Raw genomic sequence first — 20,352 nt, forward strand, 5'->3', positions numbered from 1 at the left:
TCACATCTCTCTTATGTGTCATAGTTTAGCCTCTGCCCAGAGCTTGGGAAGGTCCAAACACACCTATCACTGGCCACTAGAAACCTCTGTGGAGCTTTCCCATCTCTCCATAGACACTTTGTTGAAATGGGAGAAATAAACATCAGTTCTCCCATGGTATTTTGCTTTCTCCCACATGTAAGTCCTCAAGTATGTGATATGAACATTTATGTGCCCTCCACTGTGCACATGAACTAGGTGGAAGGAAGGAAAAGGCAAAAAAATGCAAATAAAGCTCCTTAGTTGGAGAATAATATATATATTTAATATTTATGGAATGGTTGGGGTTGGAAGGGATTTTAAAGACCATCTATTTCCAACTCTCCCACTAGAAGGTCAAGTCACAGTCAATTAATATCAACTCTCCTATGAAAGAACCAGGATTATCTCCTATTTTATCAACTAAATTTATATGAAGGGAAGAGATCAACTGCCTGCTTAATATAAGCAGCAAAGTAACAAGTTCAACTGCTCCAAATCTGTGTATAATTTCTGTATTATATCGGGACTAGAACCAGCACCTTTAATTTGATAGGACCATAATCACATCGCCAAAAGTTCTAATGACTGCTGGAATTCCATTTTCTAAATTCTCACAGTCACTTGGAGGTGCATTTAAAATTTTTCAATTTTAAATTTAATTTTTTTTTTTCAATTTCTAAGGACATTTTAAAAGTCTTTGCTTCAAGATAGCAGTGGCCTTGTATCCATGACTCCAGATCATGGGTTGGGAATCCAATTTGCTTCAACGTCCATCCTCACTTTTAGCAATGTTTTGATGCTTTAAAAACCACATTTTATGGGTCTCTAGTCATGAGCTTTAGAGCACATAATTTGATTGAGATACTTCCATGCTGAGAAAACACCAGGAGCACTCTAATTGGTTGTTCTTCTCTTCCCTCGTGGTCTCCTGTGTCCAAAAGGAAGATATAAAACCTCTGACATCCCCCAAAAGAAGCATTTCCTGCATCCAGGAAAAAAAAAACTCAAATATTTCTCTAGCAGGTGAGTCTCCAGATGAGTAAAATTTCCTTCCATTCAAGGAGTTGTGTCTTAGTCTTGTTGACTGTGTGAGTTTTGGATCCACCAAAGAAAAAGGTTGCTGCATCACCACGCAACAAAATAAAGAATAAATACTAATATATTTTTAAAAAGGGGGAAATTTTTGTGGTTTTCTTAAATTATTATTTTTGCGTCTAAATTTTTATCTGGGGACTTAAATTTCTCGCAGGTCTTCATCAGAGACCACTGACTTTTTAGCAGCTGCTTGTGCTTCTGTGAGTTCATTTCAGAGCATGATCAAGAGGTGACAGTAAGGAGAAACAGCCACGTGTACATAACCAAGGCATATTTGGGGGGGTTGAAATCTTCTATTTTTGGCCTTTCACCAGGAATCTCTCAAATTGCCTGTGGTGGTGTCAAAATCAATGGTAATGTAACAGGATCTTTTGGCTAAAAATAAACCTCAATTGAATGTTTGTGAAACTTGTCACCTCATTCTAGGAATCAACTGAGGGACCTGTGTCCTGACCTGAGTCACTCCAGATATTTTAGGGAGTAAATGGGCATTTCTAGAAAGTCATTGAGATTTTAGGATGCACTAAGCCTTCTCCAAGGCTTGAAAAACAAGATCAAAGATGCCAAAAATGGGATTCACCTGACTTAGGGGTAATCGTCCAAAATTCTGGAATTTATATTGGTCATCCAGAATTCCTCACACCAACCTTTACAAAGCAAAACGCAGGTGAGATTTGTTGTAACCAGTGTCTGCAGACACCTTTGGAATCTAAAATCCTCCTTTCTGTAACCATTTAGTATCCTCTCCTGGAGGAAGCATCTTAAATTATAATTATTTTATTTAGGCAACATAGACATTTCTGGTTTGTCTGTGGCTTTGTCCACATAACATTGATATTTACAGAATTATTTAACTGCATTAACAGTTCTTTTATTAGATGTCCTTCTGTAATCCTTATTTTTCCTGTAAAGGTGAGCAAGATTTATCTGCCCTGTGTAGAATTCATACTGGCATCAGCAGAAATGTGTATTAACTTTCTCAAAATTAAAATGATGGGTTTTTTTCTTGAAATGTTAAATTAATACCCAGAATTCGTTTTCTAGCAGACTGAGTCCAATTCAAATTCAATTAATAATTTCAGGTAAAAAAAACAAAAGGTGGGGAAAACTGCTTGGAAATCCTAAAAATATTTAAGTTTGAATATTTAAAAACAATCTTCATTACTTGCTTTTCATTAACTGCTTAAGAATTAATCAGCCTCGGGAAAATAAACCCACAATATATTTGTAGGGAATCCTAGAATGACATGCGATATTTCACTTTAAAGTCAATGTTTCCTGTTTGTTCCAAACTTATTATTTCTTTTTTTCTAAAAAAAAAATAAATCTGCTTTTGTTTCAGCATTTCAATCAACTTTTCCAGTATTTCATTTTCTTGCTGCCTAAGAAAAGTCATTATTAACTGTGCCTGAACTGCTTCCTCTACTTGAAACACAGGGAAACGTGTAGCAGCTTTTATACTTCAATAAGATGTTTTTTCTCAAGTGATATTGTGCTTACCTGACTCAACCCAGACATTTTCTGGAGTAAACAGTCACTTGCAGAAAATAATTCAGATTTTTGGATGTACCAAGCCTTCACCAAGAAAGGACACAGAGTCTTCTCTATACCTCTGGTGTGGGTTTATATGGATGGTTTCTATACACTATGGCCTAGATCTTATAAAATCCCACCCGAGCTCCTATTTCATAGATACTAAAGGAATATACAGGAAGGAATTCCACATTTAAAATGTGTCTCTAAAGCTCTCTTTGTCCTCCTAAGCTTTCCTTTCAATGGGCATCATCCAAACCATTGGTTTCCCCTCTGACTTGGGCAAGGTGCCTGAATTTCCACCACTTTTTCCTGTGCAGGATGTGATGCATTTGTGCCTCGACATCCACCAGGACCAAGTCAGCTCCTGACAAATCTTTTGTGCACAAAGCCAAACACAAGGGAATGAAATGCCTGAAGGAAACTGCACTGCCCTGACTGAGTTCATTCTCCTGGGTTTCACAGACTGGCCTGAGATGGAGATTCCTTTGTTTGGGCTCTTCCTGCTCATCTACGGCACCACTTTGGTGGGGAACGTCGGCCTCATGGCACTCGTCCAGCTCAATGCCTGCCTTCACACCCACGTGTATTATTTCCTGAGCAATTTATCCTTCCTAGACTCAGTTGTTCCTCTGCCATCACTCCCAAGATGCTGGTGAACCTCTTGGCCTGGCATAAAGCCATTTCTTTCCTTGGCTGTGGGATGCAGATGTTCCTCTTTGCCACTTCCACTGAGTGACTCGTTTTGGCCGTCATGGCCTACGACAGCTACGTGGCCGTTTGTCAGCCTCTCCTCTACTCTGAGGCCATGTCCCACAGGATCTGCACCTCCATGGTGGCTGGGGCATTCCTCAGCAGGGGTCTGACCTCGCTGGTCCACACCTGCCTCGCATTCTCGCTGCCGTTCTGCGGCTCCAGATGGATCAACCACTTGTGCGACATCCCGCTGCTGCTGGAGATCTCCCGCTCCAACACACGTCTCAACGAGGTCCTGCTCGTCACCCTGTGTGGCTTCATCCAGACCAGCACCTTCCTGAGCATCGCTGTGTCCCACACCTGCATCCTCAGCACCATATTCTGCATCCCGGTGGCTGAGAGCAGGTACAAAGCCTTCTACACCTGCAGCTCCCACCTGACGGCCATCGCGTTGTTCTATGGCTCCCTCCTCTTCACCTATTTAAAGACCAGCTCCAACCACTTCTCCCAGGACACAGACAAAGTAGTGTCTGCATTTTACACTCTTCTCTTTCCCATGCTGAACCCCCTGATTTACAGCCTGAGGAACAAAGAAGTGAAGGATGCCCTGAGGAGGACAGTGGAGAGGAGGGTCTTTTCTCAGGGATTTTCTTAGAGTGTGTTTCTGGTCCAAAACACAATAAAAGCACCAGTGATGGGAACCATTGGGCTAAATGTAGGTGAGTCGTTAGGAATATCTGCATGGGGGTTTGCTTCCCAGGTCCATTTGGTAATCACTGGGAAAAAGCAGTCAACTGAGAAGGTGATTTACCTTATCAAACAAAAGCTCAGGTCAGGTGGATCCCATCCCAGAAGGATCCAGTGAGTGACAACCCTGGAACTACATGGTCTTTAAGGTCCCTTCCAACCCAAACAATCCCAGTATTCCATGATCTCTTTCTCCTCACTGTCCATAACGAGTCTATCCCAAATGCAGAAGAAAGTTATATTTTTGCAGATTACAATTACCGAGACAACTCTTCACCAAGAAGTTTGAAAGAAAAGTCCAATTAAAACAATTATTACATATGGGTGTGATTCTCTGTATTAAATTTGGAAAGCTAAAAGCTTTTGTACAGGGAAAATACTTCCCTTATTTGACAGCCAGTTCTGCCATACCCGCTACAGTGAAAGGAGTAATTTATTTGTTTGTTTATTTATTTATTTGTTTGTTTGTTTGTTTGTTTGTTTGTGTTACCATATTTTTGTGGCTGGACTTGTTCAGGTTTCACTAGGCACCTCCCTGCCTGTTCTGCTCCCCCCAGACATTTTTCATGCTTGTTTTCCTCCTGTGTTCTTGACAGTTTTACTACTCGCATGTATTTTTCCATCATCTCTTTCTGCCTGCAGACCACAAGCCCTTGTTTCCCTTCCCACAGCATAATTAGGTTTTTATTTCTGCCTAATTGTGTTATGAAATGCTTGTTGGTGGTTATGGGCCTGGCACTGTTACAAAACACACGCACTGATATCAAGACAGACTTTTGTAGTGCACCTGTGTCTGGATTCAGTATAAACAAGTATTAATTGTATCCTGGTACAACATGGGTGTGGTACTTCTGCTTTGTCTGCACAGAATTCCTGACATTTCAGCACTGGACCCTTTTTTGGTGGATTTTCCACTTGCTGATGTCTGTAGAAGCCCTTCTAGTTGCCCTTGACTGCTCCTTGTCACTCTAACCTGCAGTTAAACAACAGGTTTCCTAATCCCATCCTTTCCAAGCCCACAGAATGCTCCCCCACTGGCAGAGGCAGTGTTAGATGGGATATTTGGAAGGAATTCTTCCCCGTGAGAGTGGTGAGGCCCTGGCACAAGTTTTCCAGAAAAACTGTGGCTGCCCCATCCCTGGAAGTGTTCAAGGACAGCTTGGATAGGGCTTGGAGCAACCTGGTCTGGTGGAAGGTGACCCTGCCCATGGCAGGGGAGTGAAATTCTATGATCTTTAAAGTCCCTTCCAACCCAAACCATTCTGGGATTCTGGGATTCAATGATAATCAGGACTTCGTCTTACAAACAGTGAAAATGGTAATTTCGCAGGCTAGCAACCTCAGAGGAAGCAAAACCTTCCTCCTATGGATTGAAAACACCTCTGTAACCCTCCCCTGTCATGTTGTTCCCAGCTTTCAGCTCCCTGGGCCGAGTGTCCAAGGTCCAACTCCGGGATGGCCCAACTGCATAACTGTGGCTCGGGCTGCTGAGAAATCGTGCTGTGGGAAGAGCTGTGAGATAGTGGAACCATTAAGAATGGGAAAGACCTCTGAAATCGAGCCCAAACGTTAATCCAGCACTAACCATGTGTCCTAAGTGCCGTGTCCCAGTAGGGAGTTACGAGTACAGTCAGTGGCAGAGTTGGAGCTGTGAGTGGCTCACAGAGCCAGAAGGACACGTAACAGCAGGGAAATTATTATAATTACACCGGAAAATGATTGTCATTGCGCAGGGAAAAAAAATCGGGAATAGTCTGACCGCGCTGCCTGAGGCGGTGTCAGCACCAGTGATGTCATCGCAGCGCGACGGCGCTGCCCGATCCCCACAGCGCTGCCCGATCCCCACAGCGCTGCATCCCGGCAGCGCTGGGGGATGGCATAGAACATTCTGCAGATCCTCAAGTGTCCATGACGCGAGTACAGTGCGGGAACCGCCCCGGAGACCGGTGGAGGGGCCCCGCCGGGCCCCGGGAGCGGCGATGGCGGGGGTACCGCTGCGCGCTCCCGCCGCGCCGCAGGGACTACAACTCCCAGCGTGCCCCGGGCGGCGGAGCGCGCCTCCGCCCGCAGCGCCCCCTGCCGGCTGCGGGTGTCAGCGCAGCGGGGGCGCCCCCGCGTGGCGGCTCGGCCCGGCCGGGACAAACCGGGACAAACCGGGACAAACCCGCACCTCCACCATGTGGAAGTGCTGCTCGGATCGGTTCTGCCACGGGAGAGGGGATTCCAGTGGGTTGTGACACAGCCTCAGGAAGCAGAGCAGATGTGTGTGAAGACCGACAGAGTGGGAAGGACTTCTAGGAAAAGGAGTTTTCCCATGACAGGATCGGGCTGGTGTGTGAGCTGTGCCCACGGAACGGCACTGGGAGGCACCACTGGCGGCTTTGTTGTCCTTCCACCGTCCCCAAAATTCTATTAAGCTTCTGCGTTCGAGGTTGGAATGGGAGGAAGAGTGCTGGGAGTTGTGACCAGATTCCCAGTGTTCTAATTCTTGACTGTAATCCTGGTGCTGGAAGAAGATGGGAATGTTAACAAAATTTCAGGAATCCTCCTAGAGAGAGCTGTAAAGGACAGCATCCTTCACAAGGCAACTGGACTGAAATTAGAGCTGAAATTAAAGCTAATTAACATTCCTTTGTCTCCTGATTTCTAGTATAACACAAGTTTTCAAAGGGGAGAAAAAAAGTGGGTTTAAAAACTTGTCCTTGGCAAATGAATCGTGACTTTGTTAATTTGGTTATTGTAGATATCGGGCAAAGCACATTGCCTGAGAATGAATTGTTATCTCACTCTCAGTAAGGAAGATGAGTAAAAGTCATGTGCTGGTCAGGAAGAGATTCTTCCCCCACTTCCCAATTTCCAATCCAACTCTCAGGGTTTGTTTGCTTTCTTAGGTGCTGTTGCTCAGTCCTGATCCTCCCACCTGACAGGAAAGCAGAAACTCACTGAAACAGAGAGATGGGGCTGGCTATGGCTGAGGGTGATAGGGGGAAAGGGGTATAACTGTCTCCTCCCAATTACTTCTGGAAAAAGCCACTTCTTAAGGCCCTGGAACAAGAAGAGAAAGTTTCCAGTTGATCTAAAGTAACGATGGTGTCACTTTCTATTCCCATTCCTCAGCCTCTCCGTGCACCGGTGGTTCTTATGCTGGATGTGGCTGTGGAAACACAGATTCTCAGTCCCCTTCCTCTTTTTTTTTTCCCAGTCTCTGCAATTCCCAGCTGCTTCCCAGCTTGTCATCCTTGTTATTACAGGTCTCTCTGTGGCTGTGGTGTGACTGTGGGGCAGTTTAGGTTGAAGTAGTTTGGGAAGTACTCTTTTCTGTGGATTGAGCTGCTTTTCTGGCCTCTGGAATACAGCAAGAATGTATCCCATTCCCATCTGATGAATTTTGTGATGTCACAGCCTTGCAAGGAGGACTAATCTGAAACTTTGGAAGTGGATCTTCTTTCCTTTCCTAGGCTGACACAGACAGTCATCCATGTTCCTCTTGAAGTTTAGGGGGAGGGGGTGTAGAGCCTGGTGACTCCAGAGTACATGAGAGTAAATACAGGCAGGGAAAAAGGTTGGAATTGCCTTTTTCAGGCACTCCCCACTGCTAGTTGAACCTGGCTGAGGCAGGGATGCAGGCGCCTAGGAATTCCAAGAAAAAGCTTTTTCATGTGGTCATGCTGAGCCTGCTGGTCTCTGCTAAACAAAATTTCCTGGATTAAGTAACAATGCTGCAATTCTGGCTTCTTTTTCTTCCCAATCAGAAACTCTTGTTTTACTTGGTGACCTAAGAAATGCCCACGTGGTTTCGCCTTGGAGCTGCTCCCTCCCTCAGGCTGTTGTTTTAGCTGATGTCAGCCTGTTGCTCAACCTGCACCTCCTGACTGCAGAAATGCTTTGTAAGAGAACCCTTTTGGGCCTGACTGAACATCCTCACTGCTCCCAAGATTCCTGGCATCTCAACCAAATCCTGGCAGTTCATCCTTTGCCTTGAGTCGCTGGCTGAGGAATGGCTGGCCGAGCTCCTCCATGTGTCTCATGACTTTGGAGCTTTTAGATCCATCCATTGGCCAAGCCAGCCCTAGAAACTGGCCAAAAATGCTGTTTTCTGCCAGTCTCTGCCTGCAGAGACCCTAGTGAACACTCTAAGGGTGGCTGGAGACAGGGAAAGGAGACAGACAAGGCATGTGGGTGGAGAATTCAGTCTCCCCTTTTTGGCAGCCTCGAGTCGTGGGAATGTTTCAGCTGCAAGGTGCAGCTTTACACTGAACCTGCTGCTCCCCTGAGGGTTGTGTCCCTTCACAGTGGCTTTTAGAAGGAACCAGGAGCACCAAACACAAAGCAAGGAAGGGCCTGGCCTGTGCTAAACAAGTGTGGAGCGGAAATCTTGTGGGTTTTTTCTTGTCAGACTGGAAAGTTCCTGATTTGAGTAGTTTCAGTCTTGGTCATCACTGCCTATTTAGACAGGTTTTGGGCAGTGTGGCCATGCATGACTGAGCAAGCTACTCATAGAGCAACTGGGTGGAAGAACTGATTCCTTAGACCAGGCAGAGCATTCCTCTGGCTCCCTTAAACCTGAAATTAAGGTGGCTGCTGTCCAAGGGCAGTCTGAGAGCTTTGCTACCACATAAAACTGATAATTTTAGTGGGAGCATCTTCCCAGCATTCTGACCACGGCCCCAGGTCAGCAAGACCTGGTGGCCAAGGTTTAAGAGCTGGTGGTCTGCCTGGAGTTAATGGTTCTGCCCAGTCTGAAACAGCCAGATGTGATTGCTGAGGAGTCCATATGTTCCTGTGGCTGCCCTTCCCTGTTATCTCCTTGCCCTGATGGAGCAGGGGGCCTGCTCTGTCACTGTTTTATTGACTGCTGGAATGCTGATATCTGTGGGCTTGGCCCAACATCTGCAAAGTTAAAGACAACGACTTAATCCAACCTATTTATTACTATCACGGTCAGGCCTTGCTCTAACAGAGACTTATTTTTTCCTGTTTTATTTCTCTCTTCTAATTTTATGGCTTTCCTTCCCCCCCCCCCAGATGCTGGTGGAATAAGTTTAAAAACGGAGAACCAGGTTCTTCCCAGTTTGTTCAGTAGGCAGGGAAAGCACCAGTGGGTCTCCTCCCCACCCAGCTGCTGCTGGCTTGTGGAAGGAGCTGTGTCCAGCTCATCCAGAGTTGACTTTTCAGGGACAATACTCTACTTTTCAACACTATCTGGCTGCTCCACAAGTCACACACGAAGGAGCAGGTCCAACTCAAGCCCCTTGAACTGCTTTTAAATATTTTTACTTTGATGCCAAGGTCTGGGATGTGACTTAGGAGGAAATTATACCTAGCAGGAAAGCTGTGGAGTTGTGGCTTCATCTCAGCTGCATGAACCACACGGGTGTTTTCAGTGTCTCTTCACAGCACAGCAGGAACCTGCTTTTCCCACAGGCTCCCAGAAAACTCTCCCCGCTTTCTCACCTCTTGTAGACAACATCCCTCCAATTTCTCTAAGCCACTACATCGATTTAATCTCTTCACTTCCTCTAAAATAATCCATGAAATGAGTTCCTGGAGAGACCTGCTGAGCAGCAGCAGCAGTTTGGAGATGCTCCCCCCACCCATCCTGCCTGACAGAGATCATGACATGGGCCACTGCTTGTTTTTTGTGGTGCTTTATCGGGCTGCTGCATGTTCTTTAAGCCGGTTTTTAACCGCCAGTTCCCTGTAAAAGCTTGTTTCTTCTCATCATGCTTGAAAGCATTTGCCTGCCAGCCCCTTTTCTGGGTGGCTGAATATAAAAGCAGCCACCACCTTCTCTGGAAGGCTTTGTAATATCTGTTCAAGGTGCTACACAAACTGTGCCTAAGGAACATCCCCACAAAATTAACTGAGGCCTGAGGTGCAAACTGTGGTCTGAAATAAAGAATCAGTGTCTCTGTGGAGGGTAACAAATCCAGTTTTTGTGGAAAACAAGGTGGCAGCATGAGGGACAGGGAGGACAGACACCTCTTTTTGATTCCCAGATGAAACCTCATCTTTAAAAAACAACATTTTGCCTGTGTATCCTACTCAGAATGAAAGCTGCCTGATCATTCATGAGGGCTTGGATACTCCCCAGTGTTTTCCAGGGGAATTCATGGTAGGAAGGAGGTGATCTTTTGGTATATTGAGAAATTTCCCTGTGGTTGTTGACTTTAGATGGGTGGTTCTATTTGCAATTTTTTTCCAGTTTTAGAGTAAGTTAAATAAACAGAAACAGAGAACACGAATGATACCCACCCCCTGGTTTTTAACACTTGGTAAATCTGAGAGGGAAATAAAGTGCATGGCCCTGCAGGAGGATCATGACAGTGTAGTAAACGTTGTGGATTGTGGCCTGTGGTGGAATGTCAACATCAAATTATTGTGACTTTTGCAGCTTGGAAAAATCTGTTGTGGAAGCTCCAGTACATGCAGCTGGTGCACAGGATGCCTTTGGAATCCAAACTGGAGCTTTTCTGTCACAGATATTGAAGTTGGTCTTGAAATTAGTTTAAAAGGGGCTGATACATGAAAGTAAATTCACCAAATTCTGCTTCTGGCCATGCTGGGCTGACAGAATTATCATGTTATTAACAATGTTCTTCCTCACTCTATTAACTCTAAGTGTATTTTTAGAGACTTGTAAAAATAAAAAACTAATAAATAAAAAAAATAAAAATAAAATCAAGAGTAGTGTGGACAAACTAGAGAATTGTTATCTATGGCATTTCATTCAGACTGTATGCAAAAATGTTCAAGAGAGAGAAAAAACTGTAACAGAGTTTAGAAAATGTTTGTCTGTTTAAAACAGGGATTATATTAGTTGTTTACAAAATCCTTTAGTCTGTCTTCGGGACTTTTTTTTCCTGAATCAGAATAGCCTCGTGTTCAGTCTCCAAGGCAAATTTCCCAGCATAACTTCAAACATCCTTTGTCTTTCTGTCTTTGGAGAGTGTTTCCAGGAACCAGCACTTCTGTGTTCCCCAGTCATTTGAATTCTGTGCTGTAAGTACCCAGTGAAAACTCAGTGAAATCCTGGCTTTCCCGCGTGGAGAAATTTGGACACCTAAAAGAAACAACTGAAAAACTTGCACCACGTTTTGCCCAAGGAGCTACAGAAGGAGTTTGCAGTTAATCTCACAGAGCAAATGGAGCCCAGATGTGTTTAGTAAACAGCTTTCAAAACAGTTGAGATCAGTGTCAAATTTCCCCACACATGTTCAACCTTGGAGCCAAGTTTAGAGTTGCTTTTGTGTTTACAGAAAGTCTGGGACCTGAATGACACTGAAATTCGTAGGTGGAATGGAGGTTCTCCATAACAAATATTTGACTGAATGTAGTTTATCTTATTTACAGGACTTTGAGCTTTGGGGGGGGAAAAAAAAGAAAAGGTTACTGTATTTTTGTTGATTTAATATTTGAGGCATATTCAGCACTTTCTTGTTCACTGCATCTGGGACAGTTGTTGATTTTTAACTGAGATCTGTTATTAATCTGTAATTAAACCAGCATGGCAAAATCAAGCATTTTAAAGCTATAGGTGAACTGTTTCTACAGATGTTAAATGAAATTTTGTGCATTCCTGAGCATTCTGGCTCTCTCTGATCACACCAAGGCAGCCCTCTTGTTGAAGGTCTAACTGTAAGCCTATGTCTCATGCCAAGTTTTTTGCTCAGGGACTGTATCAGCAAAAATCTGCCTCAGAATTTACTTTGGGCAAATATTGTTCAGTATTTGCTTAGAAGTCCTGTTTTCAACCCCCAGGAAGGTCACTGTGGTCCTTTGCGAAGGTCATGCACGAGAAGGCCATAGGTAGAGTCAGAATAAATGATATTAAAGTGGGTGTAAGAGTCATGGAAACTTTCCCTTCAGGTATATCTTGATCTCTGACTTGATGACCTTTTGTATTTATATGGAGACATTCATCAAAGAAGCCCCGACTATTTTTGCACACCTAAAGCTCAGCATTACTGTCCCTAAATTGGCAGATTTTAGGGTCTGTGCTCTATGTACAAGCTGTAAACAAGAAAAGCTTGCTCAATTGTTCCTGATGGGATATTATCCAAGGGAAAACAGAGATTGTCTTCAACAATCTGAAGCTTGTGTAGGCAGACAATACAATGATTTTGCCTGTAGGCAGCCTGAATATGCCTTTACTTCAGACCAACAAAGCAGCTGAGAGAGATGTGAATTCAAAATCCACACACAAGGATGGGAGAGGCCCTGGGCCTCGAACACTTCCAGGGATGGGGCAGCCACAGCTTCTTTGGGCAACTTGTGCTAGGGAACAATTCCCCTCACAGGGCACAATTTCCTCCTAAATGTGAATGTTACTTGATGGGAAGTCCAGCCTAATAAGGTGATGCTTTTAGCAGGCTTCTTCCCAAGAATGCTTGTAAAGTCCTTTAGGAAGAAATTCTTTACTATTTAGGAAGAAATTCTTGGCGTTGAGAGTGGTGAGGCCCTGGCATAGTTGCCCAGAGAAGCTGTGGCTGCCCCATCCCTGGAAGTGTCCAAGGCCAGGTTGGATGGGGCTTGGAGCAACCTGGGATAGTGGAAAGCGTCCCTGTCCACAGCAGGGGGTTGGACTTTAAAGTCCCTTCCAACCTAAACCATCCGAGGTTTTTATGATTAAATGCATCTTCAGGAAGAACAGTACAAGATAAAAGAAGGCTTAAACCAAACCATGAGGAAACAGCGTGAAGTAAAGTTGAAATTAAAACACTAGTTTGAGACAGGGAAGAGCTGGGTATGGCTGAACATAATCTCATGTAAGACCAGAGTTTTGAACTCTTCACCTTGGTCACCAAGGCATGACACACAGCTGTGCAACCCCATGTTTCCTCTCCTGCCCACGTAAATCTGCTGTCACCAAACATCATGTGCATTGTGCAACTCGCAGTTGGATCCAGAAAGCAGAATCTGGGACTTCCCTAATCTCACTGACGTTTAATCACGGGTGGCACAGACTGTCTGAACTGCAGAGGAAATATTGCTGTTATAAACTTTGTAATTATAAAGGTCTATTTGATGTTCCAGGGAGCTGAAAACACTCTGGTGTGAACATAGTCATACAAGTCTGCCCAGCAGCTATGACTTTTTTGTTGTTGTTGTTGTTTTTTACATAAGCATTACTGTGGGAGGAGAACAGATTTCAAGTGTACCTGGCAGCCTGAAGCGATGGGTATGACCCACGTTATCTTATAGATCTTAATTACTTCTGATGTTTAACGACAGAAAACGGTGAAACAAAGGAAGGCAGAGGCTCCCTGTTCCCTCCAGGCTGTTTGGAACTGCCTGGAAAAGTGCTGTAGAAAGAACTGGTTAGAGGAAAAATTATTTAACCTGAGTTTACAGGCTCAGTACGTGGAGGAAATACTATTTAATCTGAATTTACAGGCTCAATACGTAGAAGAAATATTTAATCTGAGTTTACAGGCCCAGTAAGTTAAATTTCTGATGGATTTCAGCGTGAACATTGGCTTGGTAAAAGCCAGGATTGAACACTGGCTTGGTAAAAGCTTAGATCTTGGGAGTTTGATGTTAAAAGATGGTCTCGGTTAAGCAGGATGTTTCTAGCCCTCAAAGTTGCACTTTTAATCAGCTTAAAACTACAGAAAGTACAAAGTAAAATAGTCCAGTGGTGACTGAAAATAAACGAGCAAACTGAATGACTAAAGAACCCAGTGTTTATTGAAAATAAATTATGGCACTGACTGGGATAGCACTAAAAGCAGCTGAAATAACCATCTCGTTACCACAGGGCTCAGTTTTTTAACATTTGCCCTTTGATTTTTCATTTTTCTGGATTTAGATTGGATTTTAGAAACATTTAGAAACGCTTTGGGGGCGTGTTTTGGGGGCCGGGGGAAGGGCGCGCCCTGAGGGCTTTTCCAACAGCACCTACTCCATGATGGCGGAGGGAGCTGAGGGAAGCGGCGCGCGCGGACCCCGCCCCCGCGGTGGGCGTGGCCTGGGCGGGTGCTGAGTCATGCTGGGCCAGCAGAAGCGCGGCACAGAAGCCCCGCCCCTCGGTGGGTGCGCCCGGCGCGCGGCGGTATAAAATGTGCGCCGCGGGGCGGACGGTCCTCAGAGCGCGTCGGCGGCGGAGCGGAGCGGGTTCCTGCGTCAACAGTGCTTGGACGGAACCGGCCGCGCTCGGGCCCGCCGCGCCCCCTCCCACACACCCACAACACCACCGCTCACACAGCCACCGCCGTACCCACCGGAGCACCCAGCCATGGCAGCGCCCCCCTCCCAGGTGCGCCAGAACTACCACCAGGACTGCGAGGCCGCCGTCAACCGCCAGATCAACCTGGAGCTCTACGCGTCCTACGTGTACCTCAGCATGGTGAGAAGCGAGGGGTAGAGGGGCCGCACGCGGGCCCGGCGCCGTGGGGGGGTTCGCGGGTGGCGGGCGGTGCCTGCGGGCGCAGCTCCTCCTCTTCCTCCTCCTCCTCTTCCCCAGCGCCTCCAGGCCCTTGTGGGCCGTCCCCTGTGTGTAGGTGAGGCCCTTTATCTCGGTGTTCGCGGACCCCGCGGCCGTTGCCCTTGTGGGCCCCGTTATCAGCCCGGCTCAGCGGCTCCCGGCCGGCTCTGCCCTTGGGGCTGGGCTGGATAGTAGGACCTGCCTAGCGAGGCGCTTGGCACCTTTCCCGCGGGCGTGCTCGGCTCCCAGGCACGGTTTTTCTTTCCTCCGTGAATCAGGAGGAATCCGCGGTTTCCTTGGCCCTGTGTCTACTTGTCTCGCTTGGCACGAGGGTCCGGTTTTAGCCACGCTGAGCTGCTCTGGCGCAAGGAGCAGCTCTGACCTCTGTGCAGCTTTAGACGTGCAGGGAACTTGAGACTTTCCGGTGGCATTCCATAATGTCGTGGCATGTACATCCAGCACTTTACGGCTTGTTTCTGTGTTACTGTAAAAGTTTTAACGCTGTTTTGTTCTTCCGTTGGTGCATGATAGCGGTACACAAAGCACTAGTGTCTTGCTTTGAACCTCCAGGCTGCTGGTTTAGCAGCAGAGAGTTCTGTAGTAGTTTGGGAAATAAGTGGCAGTTGATGCGAAAATTTCTATTGAATCCTGCTAATGGCCCTGACTGAGGAACAGACAAGCTGTGTGATGGCTTCTAATTGTTGTTAGAGGGGGGTTTTTTTGGCTTTCAAAACAGTATTTGCTGTTGACCTGATATTTTAGTTCCATTTGTCTTTTAAATGCAATACTGCTATTTTTCTCCAAAAGTAGCAAGTGTATTCTTTAGTCTAATCCCTGAAAAGCCTAGGGAGGCATGAGAGCTTTATTGCAGAAGTACCTGAAAGTTAATGGCTGCTCAGCTGGTGTTGCAAGTCATAACCCTGACTTGTGATCATTGTAAACAAGCTCGAGCAAACAAAGGGAAGATTTCTCCATGAAAAAGGCTTATCGAGGCCGCAGTTTAAGGCATTTGAATGGTGATCAGAACAGGTATCTGTGGGGTTTTTTTGTATCTTCAGAACTGAACCAAGGACACAACTGCCATTGTGTCCTTGGTAGGGATGCAGGTTAAGATTTAATCCTAGTTGGACAAATAGTAAGGGGAGGGTTGTTCCATGCTGCCTTGCTGTCTGCTGGCCTCAGCTTGGACTTGGGCCATCCTGAGGCAGGGCTGAGAGGAGACACATCTGAAGCCACACTTTAGGCTTAGCTTGGGATTCTGAGCCTGTGAATCCTTATTTTTCAGTCCTACTATTTTGACCGGGATGATGTGGCTCTGAAAAACTTTGCCAAGTACTTCCTGCATCAGTCCCATGAGGAGCGGGAGCACGCGGAGAAGCTGATGAAGCTGCAGAACCAGAGGGGAGGGCGCATCTTCCTGCAGGACATCAAGGTGAGGAGTGGGCTCTCCTGGCCCAGAACTACATTTGGGGGCTGGGAGGAGGTGGGTTTCCCTCTGGGTCCTCTCCCAGAAGGAGCAGCAGCTGACACTGGAGAAGCAGAGTCATTTGAGACGTGTAGTAATTTGATAATTTATGCTGATTGACTAAGAAAAAGTACTTTTTGTGTAAGAATAGGGTAATGGTTTCCTGTGGCAGAACAAGAAGGCAACTGGTTCATCGTCATTAAATTTAACAGCAGAAGTGCTCTGTGCACTGTTTTGAGAAGTGGGATTGGGGGGTTGCATTCAGTTGTGTTCTGAGTGCACATCAAGTGTTTGTTACCTAAATGTCTGAACTTGATCCAGACAAGCTTTGAGGGTGGTCTAAAGGCTTTGCTCCCTACTGATCTATGGGTACTTAGAGAAAACATGGGCTGTGCTTTCCCCTGGCAGAAGCCAGACCGTGATGACTGGGAGAATGGCCTGACTGCAATGGAGTGTGCCCTGCACCTGGAAAAGAACGTGAACCAATCACTGCTAGAACTGCACAAATTGGCAACTGAGAAGAACGACCCACACGTAAGTGGAGGCTGAGCCCGAGAATGTGGCTGTGCAAGGAGGGGGCTTGGATGTGTCTAATTGTGTGGGTTTAGGGCTGAGCTGTGTGTCCTTGATGTTAATAAAGGTGAGAAAAGGTGAACCAGGGGTGCAACCCTTCCAGAGGGAAGGGCCCAGATGTCAGCCTGTCCTTTAGCCCTTCGGTGAGGTTATTGCTGTCCTTCCAGGAGGACTTTTATGGTAGCTGAGACTTGCTTTATTCTTTCTGAAGTGTATTAAGCTTTATGGAGGCTTGTTTCTGAGGTGGTTGAGCTCTGTCTTATGAGGCTTTTCTGCCACAAAATTCTGGTGTCACTTCTGGTTTCTCAAGCCCTGATACTTGAGAACAGGGTCTGAAAACACAGGGCTCTTCACAGATGAAAGTTTTTGGCAAGGCTGGATTGAGGCTGCTTAGTATCAGGAAGAGATTAATGTGTGTGAATCCAAGTACTCTTGTGAGTGTCCTGTGTAAGCTGGAGGGACTTTTTTAAAGAAAACAATAAAACTGGGCTGTTTTAGAGGTGTAAATCCTCACAGTTGTGAGTTTGCTGTGTAGTGGGGGAGTCAAAATCTGTTCAGAGACTTGGCTAATGCTTCCTGTAGTGAGGAAGAGGAGAGGCTTCCTGAGCTCTGCAGGGTTCTGGAGCCAGTGTGCCTGTGTAAGCCCTGCCTCACTTTGATCTCCTTCTGGCTTTGCTGAAGCAAAACTTAAAAGCTGCTTCCTCTCAGCTTGAAAGTTGTCATGCTGTATCTGCTCCTTTCTGGACCTGAATTTAAACTCTCTTGGTCTCCCTTCCAGTTGTGTGACTTCATTGAGACTCATTACCTGGATGAGCAGGTGAAAGCCATCAAGGAGCTGGGTGACCATGTGACCAACCTGCGGAAGATGGGGGCACCAAAATACGGCATGGCCGAGTACCTCTTCGACAAGCACACCCTCGGGGACAGTGACAATGACAGCTGAAGTCTGGCCCAGAGACACGCTGTGGGTTTCAGTGGGACTCCTACTTAATGTCCAGCCGTGCATGCAGCTTCAGCTACCTAGAGAAACAGTTCCATTCTCTGTACCAAATATCACCCCCCTTCTCTCTTGTGTTTTATGTACTGCCCTCCAGCCAATAAAGTGACTTGGTTCCAGCTGGCTTTTCCTGTTTAGTTTTGAGGGAGAGAAGGCAGCTGTAATGAAGGGGTGTGGGAGGTAAATTTTGTCATGTGGTGTGGGAGTCTTGCAGCTGCTGCTGAAGGCAGAAGTAGAACTTGTATGGTTTCTCTAAATTCCCGTTGCATGGAAACTAAAATGAGGAAACGAAACGATGGTCCTGGGCTTGAGCCTTGCTTTTATTTTCTGAGGGTGGGCAGTAAAGCTCAGCTGAGTAGTGTGGGCTACCATCCACATTTCTCTGAGCACTCAAATCTGTGGCAGGGGTGATCTGGAACTTCGGAAGGAAGCAATGTGGGGGCAGGTACTACAGCTGCCTGTGCTGGTATAGACACTTACCCTGCCTTACTCCAGTACTTTCCCAGTACTGGAAAAGAGCTAAGACAGGATTGGAAGAAGCACTGTGGGTCCGCATCAGTAATAATGTGACTTGCTTAAGTCCCTTACTTTCCCTGGAGTAGTGCAAGTCCTGCCTGAGACTTGTAAGCTCAAGTTCTACTTGCTTGTGAGGAGGAGGAAGTAAATATCCATATTAACTATACTCCTGTTTTGGACTACACCTGGCTGGTGCCTGCTGAGATATCAGCAATACTTAACACTCAGTCTTGGCTTTTGGCTAAAAATTGGGTTTTTGGTGGTTTTCTTGTTGCAGCAGAAGTTGAGCTCGCTATGGTACCAAAACCAGGAGTAGTGTGTCCTTAGTGCTGGTTTTAGCCTAGGCCAGGCTCTGGCTGCATGTCCAGCACTGCCCTTCTGTTCAGGTGAGGGCCAGGTGTGAGGATAAGGAAGGTATCCCATGGAACCTTGTCTCCTTTAGCTGTACTGGTCCATCTGCTCCTCACCTGGGCTCTCACTGGCCTCCATGATCACCTCCATCAGCCCCACGAAGTCGCCCTCAGCCAGGGAGATTCCAGAGTCATTGGGGGATGGACTCTCTGCTCTTCTTGGCTCTTTTGTAGGGGTTGGGTTAGTGCTTCCATTCCCAGTGTCTCTCATGTTCCTGGAAACCTCTGGATGCTGGTCTGGAGGGCTGGCTGCGTCTTCCAAGCTCAGGCTGCGAGCGTCAGGGCCCAGGTTCCCCTTATGGGACCTCTCTAGGGCTGGAGAGGTCACGGGAGTGAAGGAGAAGCAGAGAGAGGTGCTGCCCCCGGGGGTTTTGTTACTGGGGGTGTGAAAGGCACCGGAATGCTCTGAGTTGGGAGGAGCTGATGCCGTGTTCTCCAGGGTTAGCCAGGGTGGGTGTGAAGCTTTCGAGCTCTTCAGGCTCTTGTAGCTGCCCTGCTTCTCCTGGTCAGGGGACTCTGCCAGGAAGGGGAATTTTGGGCTGTCGGATGCTGTGGACTGTGCTCCTGGGCTTCCTGTGGTGGCAGCTTCCCTGGAGTTGTTCTTTTCCTCTTCCACTGTCACAGCTGTGGAGTCGGGACCTTTGCTCCGATCTGTTGGCCAGACAAAGGTTTCCTTTGCAGCTGAGCCCAGGGAGCTCTGGCTCTTGTAGATATCACTGGCCCTGGAAGGGGAGGCGTTGACGATGACATCCCTCAGGGAAGTTGAGCAGGCAGCAATGCTGGAGAGAGCAGGTGGTTTCTTCCGGCCTTGGCGTCTGGAAGGGAAAATCATGGGGATGGAGCTGATGGGTGTCTGGGGGGCGCTGTAGAAACCGGGTCTCTCATAGAAGGGGGTTGACATGAAGGCATCAAACTCCCTTAGTTTTCCATCTTCGCTGTCCCACTGCTCTTGGGAGTCTCCCTTTGGCTGACTGATGCCACAAGGGCTTCCTGACTTCCCCATGTCTTGGTAGGTGTAGTGGGAGAAGGGCGATGCGGGGTCTCCTCGCCTGCGCAGCAGGTTCATCCGGGAGGAGGACCTGGAGAAGTTTGGTGACTGGACACCCAAGAGGCGGCCCAGGTGTCCCAGTAATGGTGTGGAGTGGTTGGCTTCCTCGTTCTCCTTGATCTGCTCCAGGGGCTGGAACTCCATCTCTTCTTTCTGCATGCTGGGAAAGGCAAAGCAGGGCTGTTACGCAGCCACAAAGGGAGGGGGGTTGCGTTGCTACTGCTGCCAGTGGCAGACCTCTCCCTGTACTGCCATTAAATGTGTTAGTGCCCCCAAAGCAGGGAAGCTCACAGTACAGGTGAGTGGGGGAAAGAGGTCAGAGTCATCCTTTTCCATGGAGGATGTTGGCTGTTGTCTTTGCGTGACCCTAAAGGGATCTTAGAGCAAGATTTCACAGACTATGGAGAAAGATATTACTACCCATTCTTGCTCCTCAGGTGTAATATCCTTCTGAAGACCTGATCCAGGTGTAACTGTGGACTGTTGTGACACCCTGCACTGACCTGATATCAAAAGTGGAGCCAAGGAATGATGGGCGTTTGTACTCAGCAGTGGCTGCTGTGTAGGGTGGCTGGGGATCAGGCTCATTCCAGTAGAGGTCCTTCTCCAGGACTGGTAAATCCTGATGCATCTCATCCACTGCCATGAGAGAGACCTGCAGGAGACAGCAGGAATGTCACACAAGGTGAGCAGCCTGTTTTCTGTAGATGAAGGGATGCAGGGCAGGAGGAAGCAGTGTAGCACAGAAATGGGGCAAGTGGCTGAGGTTGCTGTGGTTTCCTGTCACTTGGGTTGTTTTTCATAGAATCACAGAATCAACCAGAA

At 46.9% G+C, this 20,352-nt stretch overlaps 3 protein-coding genes across 4 annotated transcripts in view; 2 read left to right on the forward strand and 1 right to left on the reverse strand.

The window, feature by feature from the left end:
* The first annotated feature begins 3,019 nt into the window (after nt 1-3,019).
* LOC108503089 (olfactory receptor 5AS1-like) lies at nt 3,020-4,000 on the forward strand. Its single transcript, XM_017826713.1, is given in 2 exon segments — nt 3,020-3,267; nt 3,270-4,000. Coding segments are annotated over 2 exon segments (939 nt in total). The 5' UTR covers nt 3,020-3,059.
* A 10,140-nt stretch (nt 4,001-14,140) lies between these two features.
* FTH1 (ferritin heavy chain 1) lies at nt 14,141-17,672 on the forward strand. The gene is made up of 4 exons (XM_017826726.1): nt 14,141-14,440; nt 15,804-15,950; nt 16,392-16,517; nt 17,335-17,672. The coding sequence occupies exons 1-4, from the start codon at nt 14,330-14,332 to the stop codon at nt 17,497-17,499; spliced, it is 549 nt and encodes a 182-aa protein (XP_017682215.1). The 5' UTR covers nt 14,141-14,329; the 3' UTR covers nt 17,500-17,672.
* A 412-nt stretch (nt 17,673-18,084) lies between these two features.
* Nucleotides 18,085-20,352, reverse strand: part of LOC108503090 (bestrophin-1-like) — a 12,900-nt gene continuing 10,632 nt past the window's right edge. For both annotated transcript variants that reach the window (XM_017826714.1, XM_017826715.1), the window contains 2 exons: nt 20,031-20,182; nt 18,085-19,687 (listed from right to left, as the gene is read on the reverse strand). In XM_017826714.1, the coding sequence (XP_017682203.1) occupies nt 18,508-19,687; nt 20,031-20,182 (1,332 nt within the window). In that variant the 3' untranslated portion in view covers nt 18,085-18,507. The remainder of the gene's footprint in view (nt 19,688-20,030; nt 20,183-20,352) is intronic.

Source organism: Lepidothrix coronata, unplaced genomic scaffold, assembly GCF_001604755.1.
Source record: "Lepidothrix coronata isolate B3197 unplaced genomic scaffold, Lepidothrix_coronata-1.0 Scaffold130, whole genome shotgun sequence".
NCBI classification, from domain to species: domain Eukaryota; kingdom Metazoa; phylum Chordata; class Aves; order Passeriformes; family Pipridae; genus Lepidothrix; species Lepidothrix coronata.